General features: G+C 43.6%; 1 protein-coding gene across 1 annotated transcript; it reads left to right on the forward strand.

Annotated features, from left to right (window-relative positions):
• Window positions 1-16,875: 16,875 nt before the first annotated feature.
• Window positions 16,876-24,972, forward strand: LOC110509067 (rhodopsin kinase grk7a-like). The gene is made up of 4 exons (XM_021590024.3): window positions 16,876-17,637; window positions 18,172-18,615; window positions 22,492-22,772; window positions 23,171-24,972. The coding sequence occupies exons 1-4, from the start codon at window positions 17,041-17,043 to the stop codon at window positions 23,508-23,510; spliced, it is 1,662 nt and encodes a 553-aa protein (XP_021445699.1). The 5' UTR covers window positions 16,876-17,040; the 3' UTR covers window positions 23,511-24,972.
• Window positions 24,973-25,830: the final 858 nt, after the last annotated feature.

Consider the following 25,830-nt stretch of genomic DNA (forward strand, 5'->3'; position numbering starts at 1 on the left):
CTTATGGCTTGGGGATAGAAGCTGTTGAGGAGCCTTTTGGTCCTAGACTTGGCACTCGGGTACCGATTGCCATGTGGTAGCAGAGAAAACAGTCTATAAAACAGTGACTGGAGTCTCTGACAATTTTATGGGCTTTCCTCTGACACCACCTAGTATATAGGTCCTAGATGGCAAGAAGCTTGGCCCCAGTAATGTACTGGGCTGTGCGCACTGCCCTCTGTAGCGCCTTACGGTCAGATGCTGAGCAGTTGCCATACCAGGCGGTGATGCAACCGGTCAGGACGCTCTCAATGGTGCAGCTGTAGAACTTTTTGATGATCTGGGGACGCATGCCAAATCTTTTCAGTCTCCTGAGGGGGAGAAGGTTTTGTCGTGTCCTCTTCACGACTGTCTTGGTGTGTTTGGACCATGATAGATCGTGGGTGATGTGGACACCAAGGAACTTGAAGCTCTCGACCGGCTCCACTACAGCCCTGTTGATTTTAATAGTGAGGCCTGTTCCCGTGATGTGTGCAGAGTGAAAGAGAAAAAACAGTGTGCTTCTTCAAAACTATACGGTTGGGAGGAGTTGCTGGAGGCCACTCCAGGCCATGAAGCAGATGGAGGATTGGTGGTCTGATTCTTAACTCCCCCCGCCCCGCTCCCCCCGCCCCCCCCCCCCCCCCCCCCCCCCCCCCCCAAACTAATCCTGCCCCAATCAGCAAGTAAGGTTATGGCAGGTCACTTTAGATGACAGGTCAGCACTAAGAAGAGTGTGAGAGAGAGCAACAAAGCATTTACCTGAGCATGATCCTCACAATGTGTTAGTGGTTGGTATGCGGGAGGTCTGAAATATGTGCTGTTTATAGTTAATTTGTCATGGTGGGTTTAAATTACATTTATATTGTTATCTATTAAGTATTTATTACTTATTATTTATTATATAGTATTTAAAAAGTCTCCATGCACTTCACAAACGTATGAAAAGTTATGTGTACGTGTGTTATTGTGGGCACATTTCATTGTTGTCGAGGATTCCCTGTACGTGAATTTGTCTGTTGTGTCGGTGTCTATATGCCATTTAGCTGACACTTTTATCCTAAAAGGCTTACAATCATGTGGCCCGAATGGGTATCAAACTCACGACCTTGGTGTTGCAAGCGCCACGCTCTACTCACTAAGCCACAGAGGACACAGGTTGATCCAGGTGTCCATGTCAGGTGTCCATGTCAGGGAGTGTAGTGGTACGCCACAGGGATCCCAAGGGAGTCTGAATGAGATTCTCATGTGGTGACCTGCTGCACAGTTTCAGTGGCTGCTTACCTCACGCCACCTTACCACACCCCTCCCTATAGAAGGCTGACACCCCTCCCTACAGAAGGCTGACACCCCTCCCTACAGAAGACTGACACCCCTCCCTACAGAAGGTTGACACCCTGATAAGGAAATGAGTTTTAATAAATTATTAGAATATTACACTCCTGAAACCATAAGTCTGAAACCATGTGATTGTATGAAATTGATTTGACTCATTTGATTATTATAATACTGTGTGTGGTTTTAGTCAAGGAATAATAAAGAATATATCATAGAGTGTAGTTCTTAGTCAGAATCAATGTTTTGGGAACAATGTGTCTAGTATTTTGATGACAGACTATCTGTCTGAACCAGATCCGGGGAGACCTTGACTGGGACACTGAGAACTTCCCAGTCCCAGGTCTCTCCCTATTTTAGGGGAGCGCAGGAAGACGCTATTCTCACGGACTCATCCTAATCTCTATTGGCGGGCGGATTTGATGGTTTGTGTGGAAGTATGTGTGTCACTATAAATTGAAGGTCTTTGTACGTTGCACGTCAGAACTTTCCGTGAATAAACATTTAACTATTGCAGACTGGGCCTCTGTCTGTTTTCATTTCTATCAGTATCATACAAATCCTGATAGAGCAGACTGAGTAATTACATTGAATTGGTTAATGAACAGGATAACATAATTCTCATATCACACCCCTCCCTACAGAAGGCTGACACCCCTCCTTACAGAAGGCTGACACCCCTCCCTACAGAAGGCTGACACCCCTCCTTACAGAAGGCTGACACCCCTCCCTACAGAAGGCTGACACCCCTCCCTACAGAAGGCTGACACCCCTCCCTACAGAAGGCTGACACCCCTCCCTACAGAAGGCTGACACCCCTCCCTACAGAAGGCTGACACCCCTCCCTACAGAAGGCTGACACCCCTCCCTACAGAAGGCTGACACCCCTCCCTACAGAAGGCTGACACCCCTCCCTACAGAAGGCTGACACCCCTCCTTACAGAAGGCTGACACCCCTCCCTACAGAAGGCTGACACCCCTCCCTACAGAAGGCTGACACCCCTCCTTACAGAAGGCTGTTGTCTGGTTTCTTAGAACATACCATTTGCATGTGTAGTTATATTCATGACAGCAATAGTTTCATATCATAAATAACATACCTCTTATAGAATATTACATAATATGACATAATAAACCACTAAGAGAATATCCGATTTTCTGCAGGGGTTTTTGCGTCCGAGTATTAAAAGTTGAATGCATAGAAGGACTTCTGGTCAAGTCAAAGGTCAAATTGGAATGCATCCACTGTAGCGTTCATGTCCGATACAACAGTGTAACCTTAGACCCTTAAGTGCAGTGTGGGCGAGTGATTGGCTTGAGTACAATGTGACACTGGAGAGAACTGGGGCCATAGCTCTTAGCCAGAGCATACAAGCCATGGACAAGTCATTTACCCCCTGCTCTTACGCATTGCTCTGGGAGCCGGGGATTCTTTAGGCTTGGATAAGCTCATATTAACTTAGGTTTATCGGACTGAATTAGCCTATATAGCTTCATAGCTTTAGGTTGAGGTTTCTGCCAACCAACGAGACCAGTAATGAGACCCGGGAGGATGACATTTGCCCCGTCACCTGCGTCTGGTCCCAGAGGAAATGATATCCCCTCTGTCGGAGGATCATGTGCTGCAACCTCTTAATGACTAATTAACGGATTGAGTTTGAATCAGAGCATTGCAACACGGGCCCGTTGTAACTACGGGGCTGCTATGTCAGCTTTTGAGTGGCCACTTACAAATGGAGTTGCGCCTGTAAGAATACAGACAGAGTGAGAGAACTGAGATGCTGAGAAGGACGACAAAAGCTAGTGAATTTTCACACAAGCACCCTCTTCACGGTGGAGAAGAAGTTCTTGACGGTGGAGAAGAAGTCCTTCACGGTGGAGAAGAAGTCCTTCACGGTGGAGAAGAAGTCCTTCACGGTGGAGAAGAAGTCCTTCATGGTGGAGAAGAAGTCCTTCATGGTGGAGAAGAAGTTCTTCACGGTGGAGAAGAAGTCCTTCACGGTGGAGAAGAAGTCCTTCACGGTGGAGAAGAAGTCCTTCACGGTGGAGAAGAAGTCCTTCACGGTGGAGAAGAAGTCCTTCACGGTGGAGAAGAAGTTCTTGACGGTGGAGAAGAAGTCCTTCACGGTGGAGAAGAAGTCCTTCACGGTGGAGAAGAAGTTCTTCACGGTGGAGAAGAAGTCCTTCACGGTGGAGAAGAAGTTCTTGACGGTGGAGAAGAAGTCCTTCACGGTGGAGAAGAAGTCCTTCACGGTGGAGAAGAAGTTCTTCACGGTGGAGAAGAAGTCCTTCACGGTGGAGAAGAAGTTCTTCACGGTGGAGAAGAAGTCCTTCACGGTGGAGAAGAAGTCCTTCACGGTGGAGAAGAAGTCCTTCACGGTGGAGAAGAAGTTCTTGACGGTGGAGAAGAAGTCCTTCACGGTGGAGAAGAAGTCCTTCACGGTGGAGAAGAAGTTCTTCACGGTGGAGAAGAAGTCCTTCACGGTGGAGAAGAAGTTCTTGACGGTGGAGAAGAAGTCCTTCACGGTGGAGAAGAAGTCCTTCACGGTGGAGAAGAAGTTCTTCACGGTGGAGAAGAAGTCCTTCACGGTGGAGAAGAAGTCCTTCACGGTGGAGAAGAAGTCCTTCACGGTGGAGAAGAAGTTCTTGACAGTGGAGAAGAAGTCCTTCACGGTGGAGAAGAAGTCCTTCACGGTGGAGAAGAAGTCCTTCACGGTGGAGAAGAAAGTTTATTTCCTGCAATTCTACACATTTTGTCATGGGGCGGAGATAAAAACTAAAATGTTATAACACATTCTTTTCATTTCTACTCATTTTGCCATGTGGCAGAGAGAAAAAATGTGCAGTTTTACAGCTAATTTCCTGCAATTCTACACATTTTGTCATAAATTACTCCCCGTTAATATGATATCTGAGTGAGAATAACTAACATCATCAATGGGGGCCCCCTGGAGGTAAGGGCCCCTGGGAACGTGCCCTGCATGCCCGGTCGGTATTCGTCCATGATTAAGTTTAGATAGCTGGATAGACTAACTACCAATCAAAACATTGTTAGCTGACATGGCTAATTGAGTGACTGACATAACAAGATAGAAACTGCAGATGCACAAACACATTTTGAGACCCAGACTGAGTCATCCCCCCCCCCCCCCCCCCCCATTTAGCGGCCAGGGGCCCCAGTAAATGCTTATGTCGCTTATGCCTGGAACCGGCCCTGGGCCCTGGTGTTTTAATTGGGATCATTCTGAGATCAATCTGTTCTGGCTCCACAGTAAAAATATCCAATCATTCCCAAACGATGTAAATCTTTCTGATCTGTTGGTGATCTGATGTCTCCCATTTAGCCTCAATCCCGTCCCTGTCTGAGGACAGGGAAGCCCTGAGAGTTAGAGAAGGCTTTTTATAAACAGACCAGCAAAAGGCCGGTGGCGGTCATTTCTATCTGACCATATTTTCGGCAGGCACTAAGGCTGCGCAAGTGTCAAACGCACGTTGGTTGGCATTTTTCAACCCCATGCGCCAGATTCTGCAAATTTTACCTGTCTAACATCAGCTCGCTTGCGCTGACGTGGGAGAGGTGGCAATATTTTGTGTTTAGTTTAATTAAAAACAATCTCAGAAGTGACAATTTCATTCAGCGTTAATGATAAGATTGAAGACCAATGAAATTAAGGAATTGGTAACGGTATGGATTTTGAGAGAGGAAGCGCATCATATCCAGCCATTAAAAAAAATAAAAAATTGAACCTTTATTTAACTAGGTAAGTCAGTTAAGAACAAATTCTTAATTACAATGACGGCCTACCAAAAGGCAAAAGGCCTCCTGCAGGGACGGGGGTCTGGGATTAAAAATATAAATATAAGACAAAACACACATCACGACAAGAGAGACAACACAACACTACATAAAGAGAGACCTAAGACAACAGCATAGCATGGCAACAACACATGACAACACAGCCATGATGCACAGTGTCCTTATGCTCATGGAGCAGGAGAGGAGAGGTGCTTTTCGATGCCCTTGTATTTAGAAACATAAAAAAGGAATGTTTCATTTTCTTAATTTCATTTAATTTGATTAAAAAAATCAAGCAATGAAGGATTTTTTTTTTTTTCCTGCCCAATGCATTCGCCAAGTACTAGTATCCAAGCCTATCAATAAGAGGCTTTGGCTTGTGAGACTGCTTTGAAATCAATCTTAACAACAAAAGCTTATTAAAAGATCAAGTTGAAGAGAAGCAAAACAATGAGCGGACATCTCCTTTTTAATTTATGTATTGTATATTATTTTAGCCAGATCCCGTTGTTATTTTGGACGTGCGTAAAACCCCATCCATACTTTTATCTATATGCCCATCGTGAAAGGAGAGATGAGATGATTCCATGATGCCAGTGACCTATTTAGAAACATTTTAAGACATGCTCCGGAACTTTGGCGGCTAGTAAGTATTTTTTAAACCTCCCGCTTTGGGCTGGATGTGTCCATTTGTACCTCATTCAGCATAATCTATGAGCAGAATTGCTGTTTTACCACAATTAGCCACAAAATCCCTAGTTTGAAAGCGACTGTTTACTTGAAGCTGTGTGCAGCCCCCTAGCAGTTCTAGTTCTAGCTAATGAGCTTCAGCCCCTCGCCATTTGAGTGACAGCTAGCAAGATGCACAAACAGCAGAACGAGAGAGAGCAATGACATGGTGCACATATCTGTGCGTATGTGACGTAGGTACGCAATTTTACGTTTGGCTCGTGAGTGCTACTTTCAAAACTACTGGCTAAAAAGTATACAAAAGTATCGGATAATCTCTTTAAGTTATTTTACTGTAACAGTTGTTTGTTTTACATTTCACTTCATTAAAAACCAAGCCCTCAGTAAACTACCGTACCTTACTATACTAAGTCTAGTTACACAGCAATGCGTCATCGGGTGTCTTTTTTATCCTGGCCTTGCAGCCAATCAGCCTATCCATAAAATGTGTTTAAATGTTGCATTTGTGACCGTGGTTTGAAAATACAGTGCCCAGTGAAAGTCTCCTTTGCACAGTTATCACATTTTTCACCCTTATTTAAAATCTAACAATGAATTAAATTGAGATTTTACCCCACTGATCTACACAACCTACCTCACGTCTTACACACTTTCAAAGTGAGAAAAAAAAACTACTGACATTTTTTGATTATGTAATTTTTTGAAAATAAGATGTATTGATTGTGTAGGTCTTCACACGTCTGAGCTAATTCATTACTTAGCAACAACAGCTGCAAATTCCAATAAAACAACATCACGTCTTTTCATTCCTCGCCCACAAAGGTGTTCTGCAGACATACTACAGCTATCACAGCCCAGTGTACTGCAACTTCAGACCTCTCTTAGGTATGAAACATTGGTATCACATTTCATTACTTGCATTAGTTGTGTCTTCGTGTTAGTGTTAAAAATGTCCAAATACATAGCCGAAAGCAAAACAAATAAATGATGGTCTACAGTACATGCTCATGGTAAATAAAAACAAAACAACAATTGCATTTCAAATAACGTGGACGGAATCACAGAATTACGACATTCAAACGAAATTCAACCACATTCAAAAATGTTTTGAACTCAATGGGAAATTGGCTCAATGTATTGAACTTATTAGTAAATGCATTCATTGGCCGAGGTTGATCACAAGACATCGACAAAATGCATTCATTGGCCGAGGTTGATCACAAGACATCAACAAAATGCATTCATTGGCCGAGGTTGATCACAAGACATCGACAAAATGCCTTCATTGGCCGAGGTTAATCACAAGACATCAACAAAATGCATTCATTGGCCGAGGTTAATCACAAGACATCAACAAAATGCATTCATTGGCCGAGGTTAATCACAAGACATCAACAAAATGCATTCATTGGCCGAGGTTAATCACAAGACATCGACAAAATGCATTCATTGGCCGAGGTTAATCACAAGACATCAACAAAATGCATTCATTGGCCGAGGTTAATCACAAGACATCAACAAAATGCATTCATTGGCCGAGGTTAATCACAAATGCATCAGTGATTCATATTTGTATATTCATATTTTCCTGCAGATTTCTGAAATGGCATATGAACTCCCCTGTGTGTGTGTGTGCGTGTGGTGCGCACGCATTAATGTAGCCGCTAGCGACACACCTACTCATTCATGGGTTTTTCTTTATTTTTACTATTTTCTACATTGTAGAATAATAGTGAAGACATCAACACTATGAAATAACACACATATGGAATCATGTATTAACCAAAAAAGTGTTAAACAAACTGAAATATATTTTATATTTGAGATTCTTTAAAGTAACCATCTTTTGCCTTGATGACAGCTTTGCACAATCTTGGCATTCATGACTGTCTAAAACCAGCTCCCTATGGTCTAAAAGTTCCCAATGAGTGGGTGAACAATCCAACGCTTTGTGAATTCTGCTTCACAATGATAGGAAGAGCCGACATCGATGGATGAAAAAGAGACCTCGCTGTGAACGCTTGGCCGCCACAAGCCAGTTATCCCTGTGGTAACTTTTCTGACACCTCCAGCTTTTAAAACCCCAAAAAGTAAGAAGGATCGTATAGCCCCGCTTTCACAGTCTGTAATCATACTGAAAATCAAGATCCTGCGAACTTTTGCCCTTAGGACAAAATACAATGCCATCTAACCCGAAAAGGCCTGTGGGGTTGATGGTATCCTAAATTAAATGTTGAAATATATAGACCACAAATTCCAATTGGCTATACTTAAACTCTTTAACATCAACCTCAGCTCTGGCAACAACCTCAGCTCTGGAGTAAATCTGGCGCCGACAGAGATGGCCGCCTCGCTTCGCGTTCTTAGGAAACTATGCAGTATTTCAATGTTTTATGTATTATATCTTGCACTGTTACCCCAGGAAATCTTAAGTCTTATTACATACAGCCGGGAGGAACTATATGATATAAGAACAACGTCAACTTACCAACATTACGACCAGGAATACGAATTTCCCGAAGCGGATCCTCTGTTTGGTCCACCAACCAGGACAATGGATTGGATCCCAGCAGGCGACCCAAAACAATGGCGTCGCAGAAGGGGCAGACTGAGCGGTCTTCTGGTCAGGCTCCGTAGACGGGCACATCGCTCACCACTCCCGAGTATACTACTTGCCAATGTCCAGTCTCTTGACAACAAGGTAGACAAAATCAGAGCAAGGGTTGCCTTCCAGAGAGACATCAGAGATTGTAACATTCTCTGTTTCACAGAAACATGGCTCACTTGGGATACGTTATCACAGCCACATGGTTTCTTCACGCATCGCGCCGAGAGAAACAAACATCTCTCTGGTAAGAAGAAGGGCAGGGGGGTGTGCCTTATGATTAACGAGTCATGGTGTGATCATAAAAACATACAGGAACTCAAGTCCTTTTGTTCACCTGACCTAGAATTCCTTACAATCAAATGCCGACCGCATTATCTACCAAAAGAATTCTCTTTGATTACAATCACAGTCGTGTCTATCCACCCCAAGCAGACACCTCGACGGCCCTGAAATAACTTCATTTGACTCTATGTAAAATGGAAACCACATATCCTGAGGCTGCTTTATTGTAGCTGGGGATTTTAACAAAGCTAATCTGAAAACAAGGCTCCCTAAATTTTATCAGCATATTGGAATGCACGACCCGCCCTCCTTTCGGCAAATCTGACCACGACTCAATTTTGTTGCTCCCAACCTATAGATAGAAAGTAAAACAGGAAACGCCCGTGCTCAGGTCTGTTCAACGCTGGTCTACCAATCTGATTCCACGCTTCAGGATTGCTTCGATCACATGGACTGGGATATGTTCCGAATAGTATCAGACAACAACATTGATGTATACGCTGATTCTGTGAGCGAGTTTATTAGCAAGTGCATCGGTGATGTTGTACCTAAGACGATTATTACAACAGCAGCATTCTCGCAAAAACAGCAGCGACTATTACAGCAGCATTCTCGCAAAACTGAAAGTGCGAACCACTGCTTTTAATCAGGGCAAGGCGATCGGAAACATGACCGAATACAAACAGTGTAGCCATTCCCTCCGCAAGGCAATCAAACTAGCTAAGCGTCAGTATAGAGACAAAGTAGAGTTGCAATTCAACGGCTCGGACACGAGAGGTATGTGGCATGGTCTATTGGTAATCATGGACTACAAAAAGAAAACCAACCACGTCGCAGACCCCGATGTCTTGCTCCCAGACAAACTAAACAACTTCTTTGCTCGCTTTGAGGACAATACAGTGCCACCGACACGGCAGCCAACGTGAGTAAAACATTTAAACGTGTTAACCCTGGAAAGGCTGCCGGCCCAGAAGGCATCCCTAGCCGCGTCCTTAGAGCATGCGCAGACCAGCTGGTTGGTGTGTTTACGGACATATTCAATCAATCCCTATCCCAGTCTGCTGTGCCCACATGCTTCAAGAGGGCCACCATTGTTCCTGTTCCCAAGAAAGCTAAGGTAACTGAGCTAAACGAATATCACCAAGTAGCACTCACTTCCGTCATCATGAAGTGCTTTGAGAGACTAGTCAAGGATCATATCACCTCCACCCTACCTGCCACCCTAGACCCACCCACACAATTTGCATACCGCCCCAATAGGTCCATAGACGACGCAATCGCAATCACACTGCACACTGCTCTAACCCATCTGGACAAGAGGAATACCTATGTAAGAATGCTGTTCATCGATTACAGCTAAGCATTTAACTCCATAGGGCCCTCCAAACTCGTCATTAAGCTCGAGACCCTGGGTCTTGACCCCGCCCTATGCAACCGGGTCCTGGACTTTCTGACGGACCGCCCCCAGGTGGTGAGGGTAGGAAACAACATCTCCACCCCGCTGATCCTCAACACTGGGGCCCCACAAGGGTGCGTTCTCAGCCCTCTCCTGTACTCCCTGTTCACCCATGACTGCATGGCCATGCACGCCTCCAACTCAATCATCAAGTTAGCAGACGACACTACAATGGTAGGCAGGATTACCAACAACGACGAGACGGCCTACAGGGAGGAGATGAGGGCCCTCAGAGTGTGGTGTCAGGAAAATTACCTCACACTCAACGTCAACAAAACAAAGGAAATTATCGTGGACTTCAGGAAACAGCAGAGCACCCCCCTATCCACATCGATGGGATAGTAGTGGAGAAGGTGGAACATTTTAAGTTCATCAGCGTACACATCACGGACAAACTGAAATGGTCCACCCACACAGACAGTCTTGTGAAGAAGGCGCAACAGCACCTCTTCAACCTCAGGAGGCTGAAGAAATTTGGCTTGTCACTGAAAACACTCACAAACACAATTGAGAGCATCCTGTCGGGCTGTATCACCCACCGCCTGTTACGGCAACTGCTCCACCCAAAACCGTAAGGCTCTCTAGAGGGTAGTGAGGTCTGCACAACACATCACCGGGGGCAAACTACCTGCCCTCCAGGACACCTACACCACCCGATGTCACAGGAAGGCCTAAAAGATCATCAAAGACAACAACCACTCGAGCCACTGCCTCTTCACCCCGCTATCATCCAGAAGGCGAGGTCAGTACAAAGCTGGGACCGAGAGACTGAAAAACATTTTCTATCTCAAGGCCATCAGACTGTTAAACAGCCATCACTAACATTGAGTGGCTGCTGCCAAAATACTGAGTCAAATCTCTAGCCACTTTAACAATAAAACATTTTATGTAATAAATGTATCACTCGTCACTTTAAACAATGCCACTTTATATAATGTTAACCTACCCTACATTACTCATCTCATATGTATATACTGTACTCTATACCATCTACTGCATCTTGCCTATGCCGTTTGGCCATCGCTCATCCATATGTTTATATGTGCATATTCTTATTCATTCCTTTACACTTGTGTGTATAAGGTAGTTGTTGTGAAATTGTTACATTACTTGTTAGATATTACTCCATGGTTGGAACTAGAAGCACAAGCATTTCACTACACTCGCATTAACATCTGCTAACCATGTGTATGTGACCAATCAAATTTTATTTGGCATCTTTCCCAATATTTGGAACCAAGGACTGATCACCTCAATCCGCAGAAGTGGAGACAAATTTGACCCCAATAACTACCAGGGGATATGCATCAACAGCAACCTTGGGAAAATCCTCTGCATTATCATTAACAGCATCCTGGTACATTTCCTCAGCGAAAACAATGTTCTGAGCAAAAGTCAAATTGTCTTTTTACCAAATTACCTTACGACAGACCACGTATTCACCCTGCACGCCCTAATTGACACATAAGCAAACCAAAACAAAGGCAAAGTCTTCTCATGCTTTGTTGATTTCAAAAAAGCTTGACTCAATTTGGCATGAGGGTCTGCTGTATAAATTGATGGAAAGTGTTGTTGGTGGAAAAACATCCGATATGATAAAATCCATGTACACAAACAACAAGTGTGGTTAAAATTGGCAAAAAAACACATTTCTTTGCACAGGGCTGGTGAGTGGGGGTGAGACAGGGATGCAGTTTAAGCCCCACACTCTTTAACATATATATATTAACGAAATGGCGAGGGAACTAGAACAGTCTGCTTCACCTGGCTTCACCCTACTAGAATCTGAACTCAAATGTCTACTGTTTGCTGATGATCTGGTGCTTCTGTCCCCAAACATGGAGGGCCTACAGCAGCACCTAGATCTTCTGCACAGATTCTGTCAGACCTGGGCCCTGACAGTAAATCTCAGTAAGACAAAAATAATGGTGTTCCAAAAAAGGTCCAGTTGCCAGGACCACAAATACAAATTCCATCTAGACAGCGTTGCTCTAGAGCTCACAAAAAACTATACATACCTCGGCCTAAACATCAGCACCACAGGTAACTTCCAGAAAGCTGTGAACGATCTGAGAGAGAAGGAAAGATGGGCCTTCTATGCCATCAAAAGGAACATAAAATTTGACATACCAATTAGGATCTGGCAAAAAATACTTGAATCAGTTACAGAACCCATTGCCTTTTATGGTTGTGAGGTCTGGGGTCCGCTCACCAACCAATTCACAAAATGGGACGAACACCCATATTTGTATTTATTTATTTGATTTTAATGAATTCGATTTTAATGAACCTTTATTTAACTAGGCAAGTCAGTTAAGAACAAATTATTGTGTACAATGATGGGCTACCAAAAGGCAAAAGGCCTCCTGGAGGGACGGGGGCCTGGGATAATAAATAAATATAATAACATAAATATAGGACAAAACACACATCACGACAAGAGAGACAACACAACACTACATAAAGAGAGACCTAAGACAACAACATAGCATGGCAGCAACACATGACAACACACAGCATGGTACAACACACAGCATGGTACAACACACAGCATGGTTCAACGCACAGCATGGTAGAACACACAGCATGGTACAACTCACAGCATGGTACAACGCACAGCATGGTACAACGCACAGCATGGTACAACGCACAGCATGGTACAACACACCGCATGGTACAACACACAGCATGGTACAATGCACAAAACGTGGTACAACACACAGCATGGTACAATGCACAAAATGTGGTACAAACGCTATTGGGCACAGACAACAGCACAAAGGGCAAGAAGGTAGAGACAACAATACATCACGCAAAGCAGCCACAACTGTCAGTAAGAGTGTCCATGATTGAGTCTTTGAATGAAGAGATTGAGATTAAACTGTCCAGTCTGAGTGTTTGTTGCAGCTCGTTCCAGTCGCTAGCTGCAGCGAATTGAAAAGACGAGCGACCCAGGGATGTGTGTGCTTTGGGGACCTTTAACAGAATTTGACTGGCAGAACGGGTGTTGTATGTGGAGGATGAGCGCTGCAGTAGATATCTCAGATAGGGGGGAGTGAGGCCTAAGATGATTTAATAAATAAGCATCAACCAGTGGGTATTGCGATGGGTAAACAGAGTTGACCAGTTTTCAGAGGACTATAGAGTGCAGTGATGTGTCCTAAAAGGAGCATTGTTGACAAATCTGATGGCCGAATGGTAAAGAACATCTAGCCACTCGAGAGCACCCTTACCTTTCTGATCTATAAATTATGTCTCCGTAATCTAGCATGGGTAGGATGGTTATCTGAATCAGGGTAAGTTTGGCAGCTGGGGTGAAAGAGGAGCGATTACGATAGAAGAAACCAAGTCTAGATTTAACTTTAGCCTGCAGCTTTGATATGTGCTGAGAGAAGGACAGTGTACCATCTAGCCATACTCCCAAGTACTTCTATGAGGTGACTACCTCAGACTACCTCAGAGGTAGTAATCCCACCTGTGGGGAGAGGGGCATTCTTCTTACCAAACCACATGACCTACAAAGCCGGCGTGAGGTGGTAAGAATAGGATGGGAGGCCAAAAGTCTGTAACCAATAGGGAGTCAAGAGTCCCGAGTCTGGGAACAAAAATAGTCTGTCCCACGGTTGGGTAAACAAGAAAGTTCATATTCAACAATGCAAGCAGGAGTCATAAGGCAAGTAGAAAAATGCACAAGAAAAAAATAAAATATATAACTACTTGGGGCTAGCCATTGTAAGTTCAGAGTCACTTGCCAGGGCGGCAGGTAGCCTAGTGGGGGGTGGCAGGTAGCCTAGGGGTTAGAGCGTTGGGCCAGTAACAGAAAGATTGCTAGATCGGATCCCCGAACTGACAATGTAAAAATCTGTCATTCTCCCCCTGAACAAGGCAGTTAAACCCAATGTTCCTAGGCTGTCATTGTAAATAAGAATTTGTTCTTAACTGACTTTCCCAGTTAAATAAAGGTCAAATAAAAAAACAGTGTGTGTCCTGGAGGCAAGTGAAAGCTTGGGAGAGAGGGGGGAGTGTAGTGGGGGTACCTGTACCAGATAGGGCAGACAGTGAACAGATCACCAAGTGGAATCCAAGCAGCATGCAACGGGAATAGGTGTGTTGTATCTGGTCTGTCTTATCAAGCCTGGCAGCCTCAACTCAGTATTCAGTCCCCATAAAGTAAAATATTTTTTTCATTTTTCTTTTTCTTCTTGGCTTACAAAATAGCATCAGACCAAACACTACTCACTCAGTCCCAGGTTGGATGGTGTCCTCAGGTCTCTGCTGTTTGTTTGCTAGAGCACCCTCCATATAGCTTGGAAAGCTACATCCTTTCGTAGCAGTAATCCCTCCAGGTAATTTTGGCCAAAATTAGGTTATTGAGACTGCATGCAGACTTCTGCAAAAATATCCTCTGTGTACAATGTAAAACACCAAATAATGCATGCAGAGCAGAATTAGGCAGATACCCGCTAATTATCAAAATCCAGAAAAGAGACGTTAAATTCTACAACCACCTTAAAGGAAGTGATTCCCAAACCTTCCATAACATTGCCAGCACCTACAGAGAAATTAGCCTGGAGAAGAGCCCCCATAAGCAAGCTGTTCCTGGGTCTCTGTTCACAAACAGACCCCACAGTGCCCCAGGACAGCAACACAATTAGACCCAACCAAATCATGAGAAAACAAAAAGATAATTACTTGACACATTGGAAAGAATTTACAAAAAAACATTGCAAACTAGAATGCTATTGGGCCCTAAACAGAGAGTACACAGTGGCAGAATACCTGACCGCTGTGACTGACCCAAAATTAAGAACATCTTTGACTATGTACAGACGCAATGAGTTTAGCCTTGCTATTGAGAAAGGCCGCCGAAGGCAGACCTGGCTATCAAGAGAAGACAGGCTATGTGCACACTGCCCACAAAATTAAGTGGAAACTGAGTTGCACTTCATAACCTCCTGCCAAATGTATGACCATATTAGAGACACATATTTCCCTCAGATTACACAGACCCACAAAGAATTTGAAAACAAATCCAAATGAACTCCCATTCCTATTGGGTGAAATACCACAGTGTGCAATCACAGCAGCAAGATTTGTGACCTGTTGCCATAAGAAAAAGGGCAACCAGTGAAGAACAAACACCATTGTAAATACAACCTATATTTATGTTTATTTATTTTCCCTTTTGTACTTTAACTATTGGCACATAATTATAACACTGTATATAGTCATAATATGACATTTGAAATGTCTTCATTCTTCCTGAACATTTGTGAGTGTAATGTTTATTGTTGTTTTTTTTCTTCACTTTTTTCATCTATTTAACTAACTTTGGAAATGTAAACATATGATTCCCATGCCAATAAAGCCCATTAAATTGAATGTAATTGAGAGAGAGAGAGTTCTTATGGTTCTAACAATGAACTAAGCCTTAATATGCTTTTGGGAAACTGGGCCCTGGCTCACTGTAAGATTATTGTTTGCTCTACTTGACTGCTTACAACTTTTTCATTTTTTTATTTAACTTTTATTTAAACCAGGCAAGTCAGTTTAAGAACAAATTCTTATTTACAATGACAGCCTACCCAGACAACGTTGGGCCAATTGTGCGCTCTATGGGAAACCACTGGGAAGGATCTCCTTCATCAACTCAACGTTCATGATTATCATTAGAAAACAGTCTAGGACTTGGTATATAAGTGCCATAGTGTGATGCAGCCTGAATTCAAACCAGGGACTGCAGTGACACCTCTTGCACTGAGATGCAGTGCCTTAGACTGCTGCGCCACTCGAGAGCCGATGTAAGGCACATTTACCACTTGTCCAGCCTTTGCTCCAATAACCTCCAACCTCTAGGCGCTGTCTTACGTTTACAAACATTCAGGAGCATGCAGCATAATCAGTTACATCTGAATTCTGAAGAAAAAAAACTTGTTCATCAAATGTTCAGAAACCATTCAGACATGGGATAAAGCTTGACCCGGCACAGCCAGAAGAGGACTGGCCACCCCTCATAGCCTGGTTCCTCTCTAGGTTTCGTCCTAGGTTCTGGCCTTTCTAGGGAGTTTTTCCTAGCCACCGTGCTTCTACACCTGAATTGCTTGCTGTTTGGGGTTTTAGGCTGGGTTTCTGTACAGCACTTTGATATATCAGCTGATGTAAGAAGGGCTTTATAAATACATTTGATTTGATTTGATATATATCAACAAGTTATCTGCCAATTTACGGCTCTGCCCCATAATCCAATAAAATCTACACTGGCTAATCTGAGTGCTTCAGAGATCTCTAGGACTTCATAGTAGATGGGAATTGTAGATTTAATTGTTTTCAATAATTTGGGGTTTGTAATAATGAAAACAAAAGGTATGAGGGTATGTTTGAGTGAGTACATGTGTTGTATGAGTAAATGTGTTGTATGAGTATATGTGTTGTATGTGCAGACAGATCCTCTTCTCTCCTCATCATCTCAACCTAAGTGTTTAGTCAACAGAACCCAATGCTCCTCCAATAGTCACAGGCCGACACCGGGCCAAATATAGCGAACCATAAAGCCTCTTAGGAGAGAACCTTCTTACAGTTCCCTTTCTGTGAACAGCATCTGCGAATAGACAACACAAAGATCCTTAAGCCAAAATCCCTCCCAGGTATTTAATTCTAAAGGAGTAATTACTGGGTGTGTCTTAGGTCTGCAGGTACGTGTGTTGTTGCCGCTCATTCGCATCCAGTTTTTGGAGCGAGTTGCACACTCACACAGACACGCACACTCAGAAAACACACTGCACAGAGCAAGGGATCCTAAGGAACTGCTGAAGAACCCAGTCACGTAGGGGGGATAGACCAGACAAAGCCACCAAGATGTGTGACATGGGGGGATTGGATAACCTGGTGGCCAACACGGCCTACCTGAAAGCCCAGGGTGGCGACGACAAGGAGATGAAAAAGCGTCGTCGGAGTTTGTCACTGCCCCTGGCCGAGCAGTGTGCCACCATCCGGACTACCATTGATAAGAACTTTGAGTCGCTCTGTGAGAGGCAGCCAATCGGCAAGAAGTTCTTCCGGCAGTTCCTGACTGCTACCCCAGAGTACATCAATGCCGCTGAGTACCTGGACGAGCTGAATGACTGGGATCTGGCGGAAGGTGCTGACAAGGATAAGCAGAGGGCGAACATGATGAAAAAGTTTTGCAAGGCCGACTCCAATAACTTTCTGACCTACCTCACTGGGGAGGTAGCCGACAAGTGTAAGGCAGTGACGGACAATGACTTTGACGAAGTGATGAATGTCAAGGTGAAGGAAGCCACACGGGAGTTTCTGAAAGACAAGCCCTTCACGGACTATCAAACTAGCCCCTTCTTTGACAAATTCCTGCAGTGGAAGGAGTACGAGAAGCAGCCCATCAGTGATAAAACCTTTTATGAGTTCAGAACTCTGGGTAAGGGAGGTTTCGGAGAGGTAAGCATGCAGAAACCAATACAGCAGCATCATGTCTTTGCAACACTGCCAAAATGACTACGTGTCAGTAATATGTATCTGCAATATTATCTATTTAATGAATGTAAAACACATGTGGCAACAGGACAATTCACAAAATAAAGAATTATGTACAGAATCAATTACTAATCCCATATAGTCGTTCCCATAGTTTCACTGATGCAGCGTCTATCAGTACAAAGTACACCTCAGTTAACTTGCAAAGAGCTAATCTCTCGTTAATCCCCCACAAGAGATGACCCACGGTTCTTAATTCCTAAAGTACAGAATCAGTTTCATCACTCGCTACTACTCTATGCATACTTTCAAGCTTGTATCATTATCAAGTTGTTCTACAAGATGAGAGAATTCTCAATGGAAACTCCAAATGTCTCCCTGTTCAAGCGTCATGTGTCAGTATCAAATCTGAGTGTCACAAGGTGCCATTTATCCAGCCCTTAGGGTACTGCTGAGGTATTCAAGAGTCCTTTTAACCCACGGTCTCCATCTGTCCAGGTATGTGCCGTACAGGTGAAGAACACAGGCCAGATGTACGCCTGCAAGAAGCTGTGCAAGAAGCGCCTGAAGAAGAAACATGGTGAGAAGATGGCCCTGCTGGAGAAGCAGATCCTGGAAAAGGTCAACAGCCTGTTTCTTGTTAACCTGGCCTACGCCTATGACACCAAGACCCACCTGTGCCTTGTAATGACCCTGATGAACGGCGGTGACCTCAGGTACCACATCTACTACGTCAGTGAGAAGACCAAGGGTATTGAGATGGCACGCATCATCTACTACACAGCGCAGATCTGCACAGGCATTCTTCATCTGCATGAAATGGATATCATATATCGTGACATGAAGCCCGAGAACGTGCTGCTGGACAGTTTTGGCCAGTGCCGACTCTCTGATCTGGGTCTGGCCGTGGAGCTACCTGCTGGAAAGACCATCTGCCAGAAGGTAAGCCTGTTGAAGTTGGATTTTCAAAAACTTGTAGTTGACTGTGGCTTTGGGAAACTATCGAAAGTCGAAAGTCGGGATGGCGGAGAATGAGTATGAGGAAATGATGATGATGACATGACAATGAAGGCAATAAGGTTCCTTTATGGTTGCGATCTGATAGCAAGCTTCCAGAATTTACCTTTTCATTATAGTGTGACAATTTGGATGATTAAAAGTGCCTGTGGCTTCTAATGCATTTTCTGGTGAATTGACAATGATGTGTCAGTAACAGCTTTAGGTCAAAAGCCAGGCTGAAGGGTTTTATATGGGATCAGAAGCGACGTGCTATGTCTCACTAAAAAAATGAGGAGTAACTTAACATGGGAGGGAGTGGATGAGTTTATGACATGGTATTGTCCTATCCTTGCCTATTAGATGATGGGGCTATGATTAGGGTTGATGACTTTTGACCTCAGAGTCTCATATATATATATATTCTCTGGACCCTCTCTCTGTCTCTGAAGCTTTTGCTGTAAATCTGGAGGGATTACTGGATCGTTCAGGATCTGTCCAAGAGGAGTCTCTGCCTCCATTATATAACCCGGGGCTGCGCAAGATGGAGACACGGTGTCTTCAAAACAGTGCCCCTCTAAGTCATCTAGTATATTTATAAATCATTGATCTACACCTGGGATGGGCAACTTTGATTGGTGTGGGGACGACGAGAAATCTGAACTCATCATGGTCTGCTACCCACATCAGTACCTACACATGCAGTCAGAGCCGGCCCTAGCCTTTTGGGGGCCCTAAGTTAAAAAAAAATTGGGGGGCCCTCCTCACCTTGCGAGCAAAACATTTTAGCCCCCCCCCCTCTTGACAGAGGAGAGAATAAAACAAATCATGTAATTCTACACATTTTGCCATGAGGCATAGAGAAGTTTTACCAATTTTAAAACACATTTCATGCATTTCTACTCATTTTGCCATGGCCCAGAGAGAAACATTTGCAGTTTTATAGCTAATTTCCTGCAATTCTACTAATAACTCTGAGGGTGACAAACAAAATCAATGGGTGCCACCCCCCAGATGGTAATTTGACCATGATTACTACAAGATAGCTGTCTAGACTAATTCACCAATCTAAAAATGTTTTGCTGACATACGTTAATTGAGTGACTATCAGTGACTGACATAACAATAGAAAACCTGCTGATGCACAAACCACATGTCAAAATTTCATTTAGTGTATTCTACTATCCTAACTACCGACTGAATCCCCACCCCCATTTAAAAAAAATATTTATTTGGACATTGTCAGTTGCCCATCCTTGATATAACCGATGTTATCCTTAGTGGGTGGTTATTATATCCCAGACAACTATAGGACAGACCATTTTGGGGGCATTGTAAGTAGAGTTGGGGGTTGGATTTGGTGTGTCAGGGGTGTCCTCCTGATCTCTTCCGTGAAAAAGGGATTATTATGTCCAACCCCTAAACTCCTTGGATACTGAGTAAACTCAGGGGTACAGCACCTTTGAGCAATATAAAGATAGGCAAGATTTATGTAACCTCTTGAGACTATAGAATGGTATATTACAAGGTCTCTACGTGGGGTGTCTGTTTGCACAACCAGGATACCAAAGAAATGAGGTCATCAAAACCAATCTGACCAATCAAAGACACAGGACAGGAGTTTGCAAGTCAACGAACCAGATAAATGGATAGTTTAGAAGCATCTCCCTTGGTTAAGCCAACCATTTCATTCAGGGAGGACAAGGCTAATTGTGTTAATTGTGCAAATTGTGTTGTTAGCTGGGTGACTGATACTTGATGAAAAATGCACCTTAGGAAGACTTCTGCTGTGTGTAGATGCTGTGTGTATGTTTATCAATCCTGTGAACCAGTAAACCATTAGCTTTTCAGTCAAATGATTTGTCACAGAGTTTTACAGATTGGGGCATCTCTCAGGGTCAATGAAGAGTAAGATGCAGGCTCTGTAGAAGCCCAGTAAGCTCATTATCCAGAGCTCTTCTCTGGTCCTCCTCGGCATACCGGGGAGCCTTGACTAACCCCCCATAGGCTTGGCTGGCTTTGCCCTTTTAAGCCTCTTACTTAGCAGGCATTACACAAATCAGTCCCCTGATCAGACTAGCAAAACCAGGTTAACCTTAGGCACAGTTTCTGTGTATTAATGAACTAGACCATTTTGATGGTCTACTTACAATTTCTTGACTATGCAGTGTATTTAGTGAGGCCTTAGATCTACAAAAAAGGTTGAGGAATTAGAGGCCAAAGTTTGCCCCAGCTGTTTGGCCAATGGCTGGACCAATCAGGTGTTTGGAGAGCTTTGATTTGACCAGTCACAGGTAGTAAGTAGTCCATCGCTGTCCTCTTTTGGAAAGGTGTTTTCAATGTGGTTAGCAATTAAGCGCGGGTCAAAAGTCAACTGAAAGATGGGAGTGGCATGTCCATTTTTGTGTACAAGGAGAAACCTGGCTTTAGCTCATGCAGGATAAAAGCTAATAGACACCTGGTACCAGGGACTCCGTTTTGAGTCGTGCATAAGAACAACAGCCTTTAGCCGTGGTATATTGGCCATATACCACACCTCCTCGGGCCTTATTGCTTAAATAGAAGCCTGATTCCAGTCAACCAAGGTGAAAATCTCTTGAATTCATGCTATAGGTCCGATGTGCAGTGCTGTGGTAGTGTCGTCCTCTAGAATACACGACCACAGGGCTCTCCAATACGTATTGCTAAGCACATTTGTAATGCTATACTTGTGCATGATTATACATATAGATGTACACGTGTGTGTGTGTGTGTGTGTGTGTGTGTGTGTGTGTGTGTGTGTGTGTGTGTGTGTGTGTGTGTGTGTGTGTGTGTGTGTGTGTGTGTGTGTGTGTGTGTGTGTCTTACAGTATATGGTGCATGTGGTCGCTCACTAGAGTCCATGGATGGACATCCTTTATGTAAGCAGAAAGAGAGGTACGTCACCCTGGATGTGCACATGACTCTTGACAGGAGAGAGAGAGAGAGATTAGCATTAGCATTAAGCTACTTGTCCCACGCTATGGCTGAAGACAGGAAGGACTAGAGAGGGACAGAGAGAGAGGGACAGGAAACAGAGGGCTTATATAAAACAGCACATGGCTGTGTTCATAGCCATGTCCGGTTTTAATGTAAGCCATCTTCTTCCTGTTCCACATGGCTGTGTTCATAGCCATGTCCTGTTTTAATGTAAGCCATCTTCTTCCTGTTCCACATGGCTGTGTTCATAGCCATGTCCTGTTTTAATGTAGCCATCTTCTTCCTGTTCCACATGGCTGTGTTCATAGTCATGTCCGGTTTTAATGTAAACCATCTTCTCCCTTTCCCTCTCTCTCTGTCCCTTTCTAGTCATTCCTAAGACCTTACCTTACCTCATTCTCATAACCTTTATGTTCCTGGTCTCATCCTCACTAGGTCTCACCTGGTCTCATCTTCGCTAGCCCGAGGCTAGTACGTCTTAGACCAGACCAGAAAATGTACCAAACTAACACTAAAACAGTATTTTTTTGGTCTAATCGTATCTCATGGTACAGACCCTTGGCAAGTAGAATATCACTCAGGCTGTTCCATCCTCATCATGTGGATCAGCTTTCTGATAACCCATTATAACTGGCATCAGCATGCTTTATTATCGGTCAAGAGAAATTTTGACTTTTGAGAAACAGCAAACAGATACAGTAGAGAAGGAACTGTAAGGATGGTTAAAATCACTTCTAAAACCAAGTTACCCAAACGAGCTGATGTTTCAAACATACCGTATGATGATGAGTTGTCCTCTAATTGTCTCCATCTTGCTTCAATTCTTCCTGAATCTCTCCTCCTGCATCCCCTACACCGTCCCAGGCTGGAACCGGGGCATACATGGCCCCTGAGATCCTGAACGAAGTTCCCTACAGGACATCGGTGGACTGGTGGGCGCTGGGATGCAGTATTTACGAGATGGTGGCTGCCTATACCCCGTTCAAGGGTCCCGAATCCGGGAAGCAGAAGGTGGAGAAGGAGGAGGTGCAACGTCGCATCTGCAAAGAGGAACCCCCATGGGAGCACAAGAACTTTGACGCGCCCACCAAAGCCATCATCCAGGAGTTCCTCAAGAAGAATATTGATGAACGCCTGGGCTGCAAGTAAGAGAATCAGTCTGTCCAGGCTACCATTAATATACGCAACAAGAACAATGATCTATTCTCTACTGATGTTGTCATTTATGGGGAAACAGCCCTATCAAGTCAGGTAGCTTACCATAGCATAGCATAGCATAGCATAGCATAATAGCATTCATTTTCAATTACACTACCTACACTACCTACATTACAATTGATCAAGGCAGTATCAAAAGTATCCGATGTACTCTGCAAACAACTGGTTTAATTAATTTTCCAGTAGACAGTATTTAAGTTTGTTTGTTCTACTGTATTTCTTGCTAAGTTATCTGTGACGTTAGCCTAGTTAGCTAGTTAACTAGTTAGCCTTCACCTGCCAGTATGATGCTCACACGGATATGTCAACAAACTTTCCTCCACAGGGGAGGAGGAGAGGACCCCCGTAAGCACGAGTGGTTCAAGTCCATCAACTTTCCTCGTCTGGAGGCTGGTTTGATCGACCCCCCTTGGGTGCCCAAGCCCAACGTGGTCTATGCCAAGGACACTGGCGACATCGCCGAGTTCTCCGAGATTAAGGGCATTGTGTTCGACGCCAACGATGAAAAGTTCTTCAAGGAGATTGGCACGGGAGCCGTGGCCATTCCCTGGCAACAGGAGATGATCGACACGAACCTGTTTGACGAGCTGAACGACCCCAACAGGAAAGAGTGTGCTGGGGGTGATGACGGGGAGGGGAAGTCTGGCACGTGCACATTGCTGTGAACAGTCAAACCTGGCACATATATACACCGAAACATGGCACCAATACATCAACTGATTCGCTCATGTTCTGTAAAATTCTTGTAAAACATTACACACAGAAATAATTGAACAAACTGCATCGGAGAACAGCAGGAGAGAGAGATGAGGTATCCTTCACTGGACCTGGTCGGTTGCCATTGATTTTAGTAATATGGGTTGAAAGTTCCCTGAGCTTCCAAACACATAGGAGAGTAAAGGTGGCTTTAACCAAGATTGTTATTGGTAGTCTCTTCAGATTGCAGCTACTCCCAGATGTTTCTCATGATGTATTAGTGCCCTCCTGGCCAACAGGGGTCGTAAGATTAAAATATAACAAATTGATATTGTGGATAAAACATTTTTTTTTAATGATTAATGGATAAACACAGGCCTCTGTTTACATACAGCCTGCATCAGAAAGATGTGTGTATGTAGACTGCAGTGCTAGCCCTAGGCCTGAAACCCAGGCATTGGCCACAATGGAGCATGGTATGCAGAATTTACTAGTCTGGGAATATGTTTGGGATCTCATTCTTGATTGTGTTCCATTAATTGAATTTGATAGAGGCCACATTTTTTTCACCCCCCCCCCCCCCCCCCCCCCTCTCTCTAAAGGCAGAGGTGATAACTTTTTTTTGTTGTCAAATATTTCAAGAGATCAATGTCTGTATGGACACATCACCTTTTTAGAAATTCCACCCGGAAGCGATCAGAAGCGAATAAATAATATTTCTACATCAGAAGTTATTTCAAAACGAAATGTGGCAGAGATTTTACTTACCTATAATGACTAACCTTTAGTCGATCACTAAATTTCCAAGCAGATGCACTTTCCAAGCTAGCATCTAGTTTTATTTCAAAACTATGTTGTATATGAATATAAATATGTATATCTATGCATTGACATGGGGAGAAATCCACAGATTATGTGCTAGTCAGGACTTGATGAATGCTCAACTCTCATTGGGCTGTGAAGGTTCTATGCCCTGGTTTCTCAGGAGAGAGGAATGGAATGTAGAGAAAATCCAGTGGGATTCTATATTCCAAGATTGAACATTGAGAGGAGTTGGGCTTGGCCAACAATGTGTTCCTGTACCAGGAATATATATTTGTCCCTCCCCCCAATGCTTCCATTCATGTGATTTGTCTGAAGTTCGAGATGCATGTACAAATCTGAAGTTAGAATCTGGTTAGCTTGCTAGCTTTTAACAAAGAAAATCACAGTTCCCTTGTTTGTTGCCTCAGGGTTAAGACTTATTTCACATAATAATAATAACAATAATATATTATTATTATATAACTTTAAATGGACAAATTGTATTATATTATACTATGAATATCAATATCATAAACCTACTTGTAAATATAATTTGAGAGGAAAACATTACATATGCTACTCTATGTCAGTCATTTATCAGGGACTTGCTTGAATCTTGAATTATTTGAATAAAAATATGTCTTTTAAAGCCTTTGTTTTTTCTTACTAACTCTGATGGCAATTCACTATGGTACTTGTGTGTTCCTGTGTGTGTGTGTGTGTGTGTGTATTCCTGTGTGTGTTCCAGTGTGTGTGTATTCCTGTGTGTGTGTGTTCCAGTGTGTGTGTGTGTTCCTGTGTGTGTGTTCCAGTGTGTGTGTGTGTGTTCCAGTGTGTGTGTGTTCCAGTGTGTGTGTGTTCCAGTGTGTGTGTGTTCCTGTGTGTGTGTGTCCCTGTGTGTGTGTGTTCCTGTGTGTGTGTGTGTTTGTGTGTGTGTGTGTGTGTGTTTTGTGAAAGGCACTTTTCATTCATTTCGCTCAAGTTGCTGCATTAAGAATTGTTGCATGTGCGAATGTATGTGCTTTTAAAGCGCACTTCCAGTTTTTACGATAACCAGTAAATCCGATTAGGAGAATCAACTGTGATAAAATGAATACAATTACGAATACGAGTATGACACGTTCAGCACACCTCACTGTAGCCTGTACTCCAGGGTACATGTTAACTCCCGTGGAAAGCACTGCGGCAGTGCTGAGTGAAACCTACAAAAATTGGCCGCAGTAATCCCATTAGGTAGAGATCACAAGCAGACTGTGCTGCCCAGGGCAGATTTCAGTGTGCTACTCTTAGCTGATAAGAAGATAATCGGCCTTACCCTCAGAGTACTGAAATCTACCTCTAATCTCCAAGGACCTAAAGGGAAGCCTCAGGAGGATATATACACTACGGTTCCTTACAAAATGGTGTTTAGCTACTGAAAAAAAAATGTGTGGGGAAAATAGAGCTCAAACCTTATAGATCATTAGGAATGTTTGTTTAGGTGAA

Source organism: Oncorhynchus mykiss, chromosome 28 (genome assembly GCF_057628025.1).
Source record: "Oncorhynchus mykiss isolate SJ-2025 chromosome 28, ASM5762802v1, whole genome shotgun sequence".
Classification (NCBI taxonomy): Eukaryota; Metazoa; Chordata; class Actinopteri; order Salmoniformes; family Salmonidae; genus Oncorhynchus; species Oncorhynchus mykiss.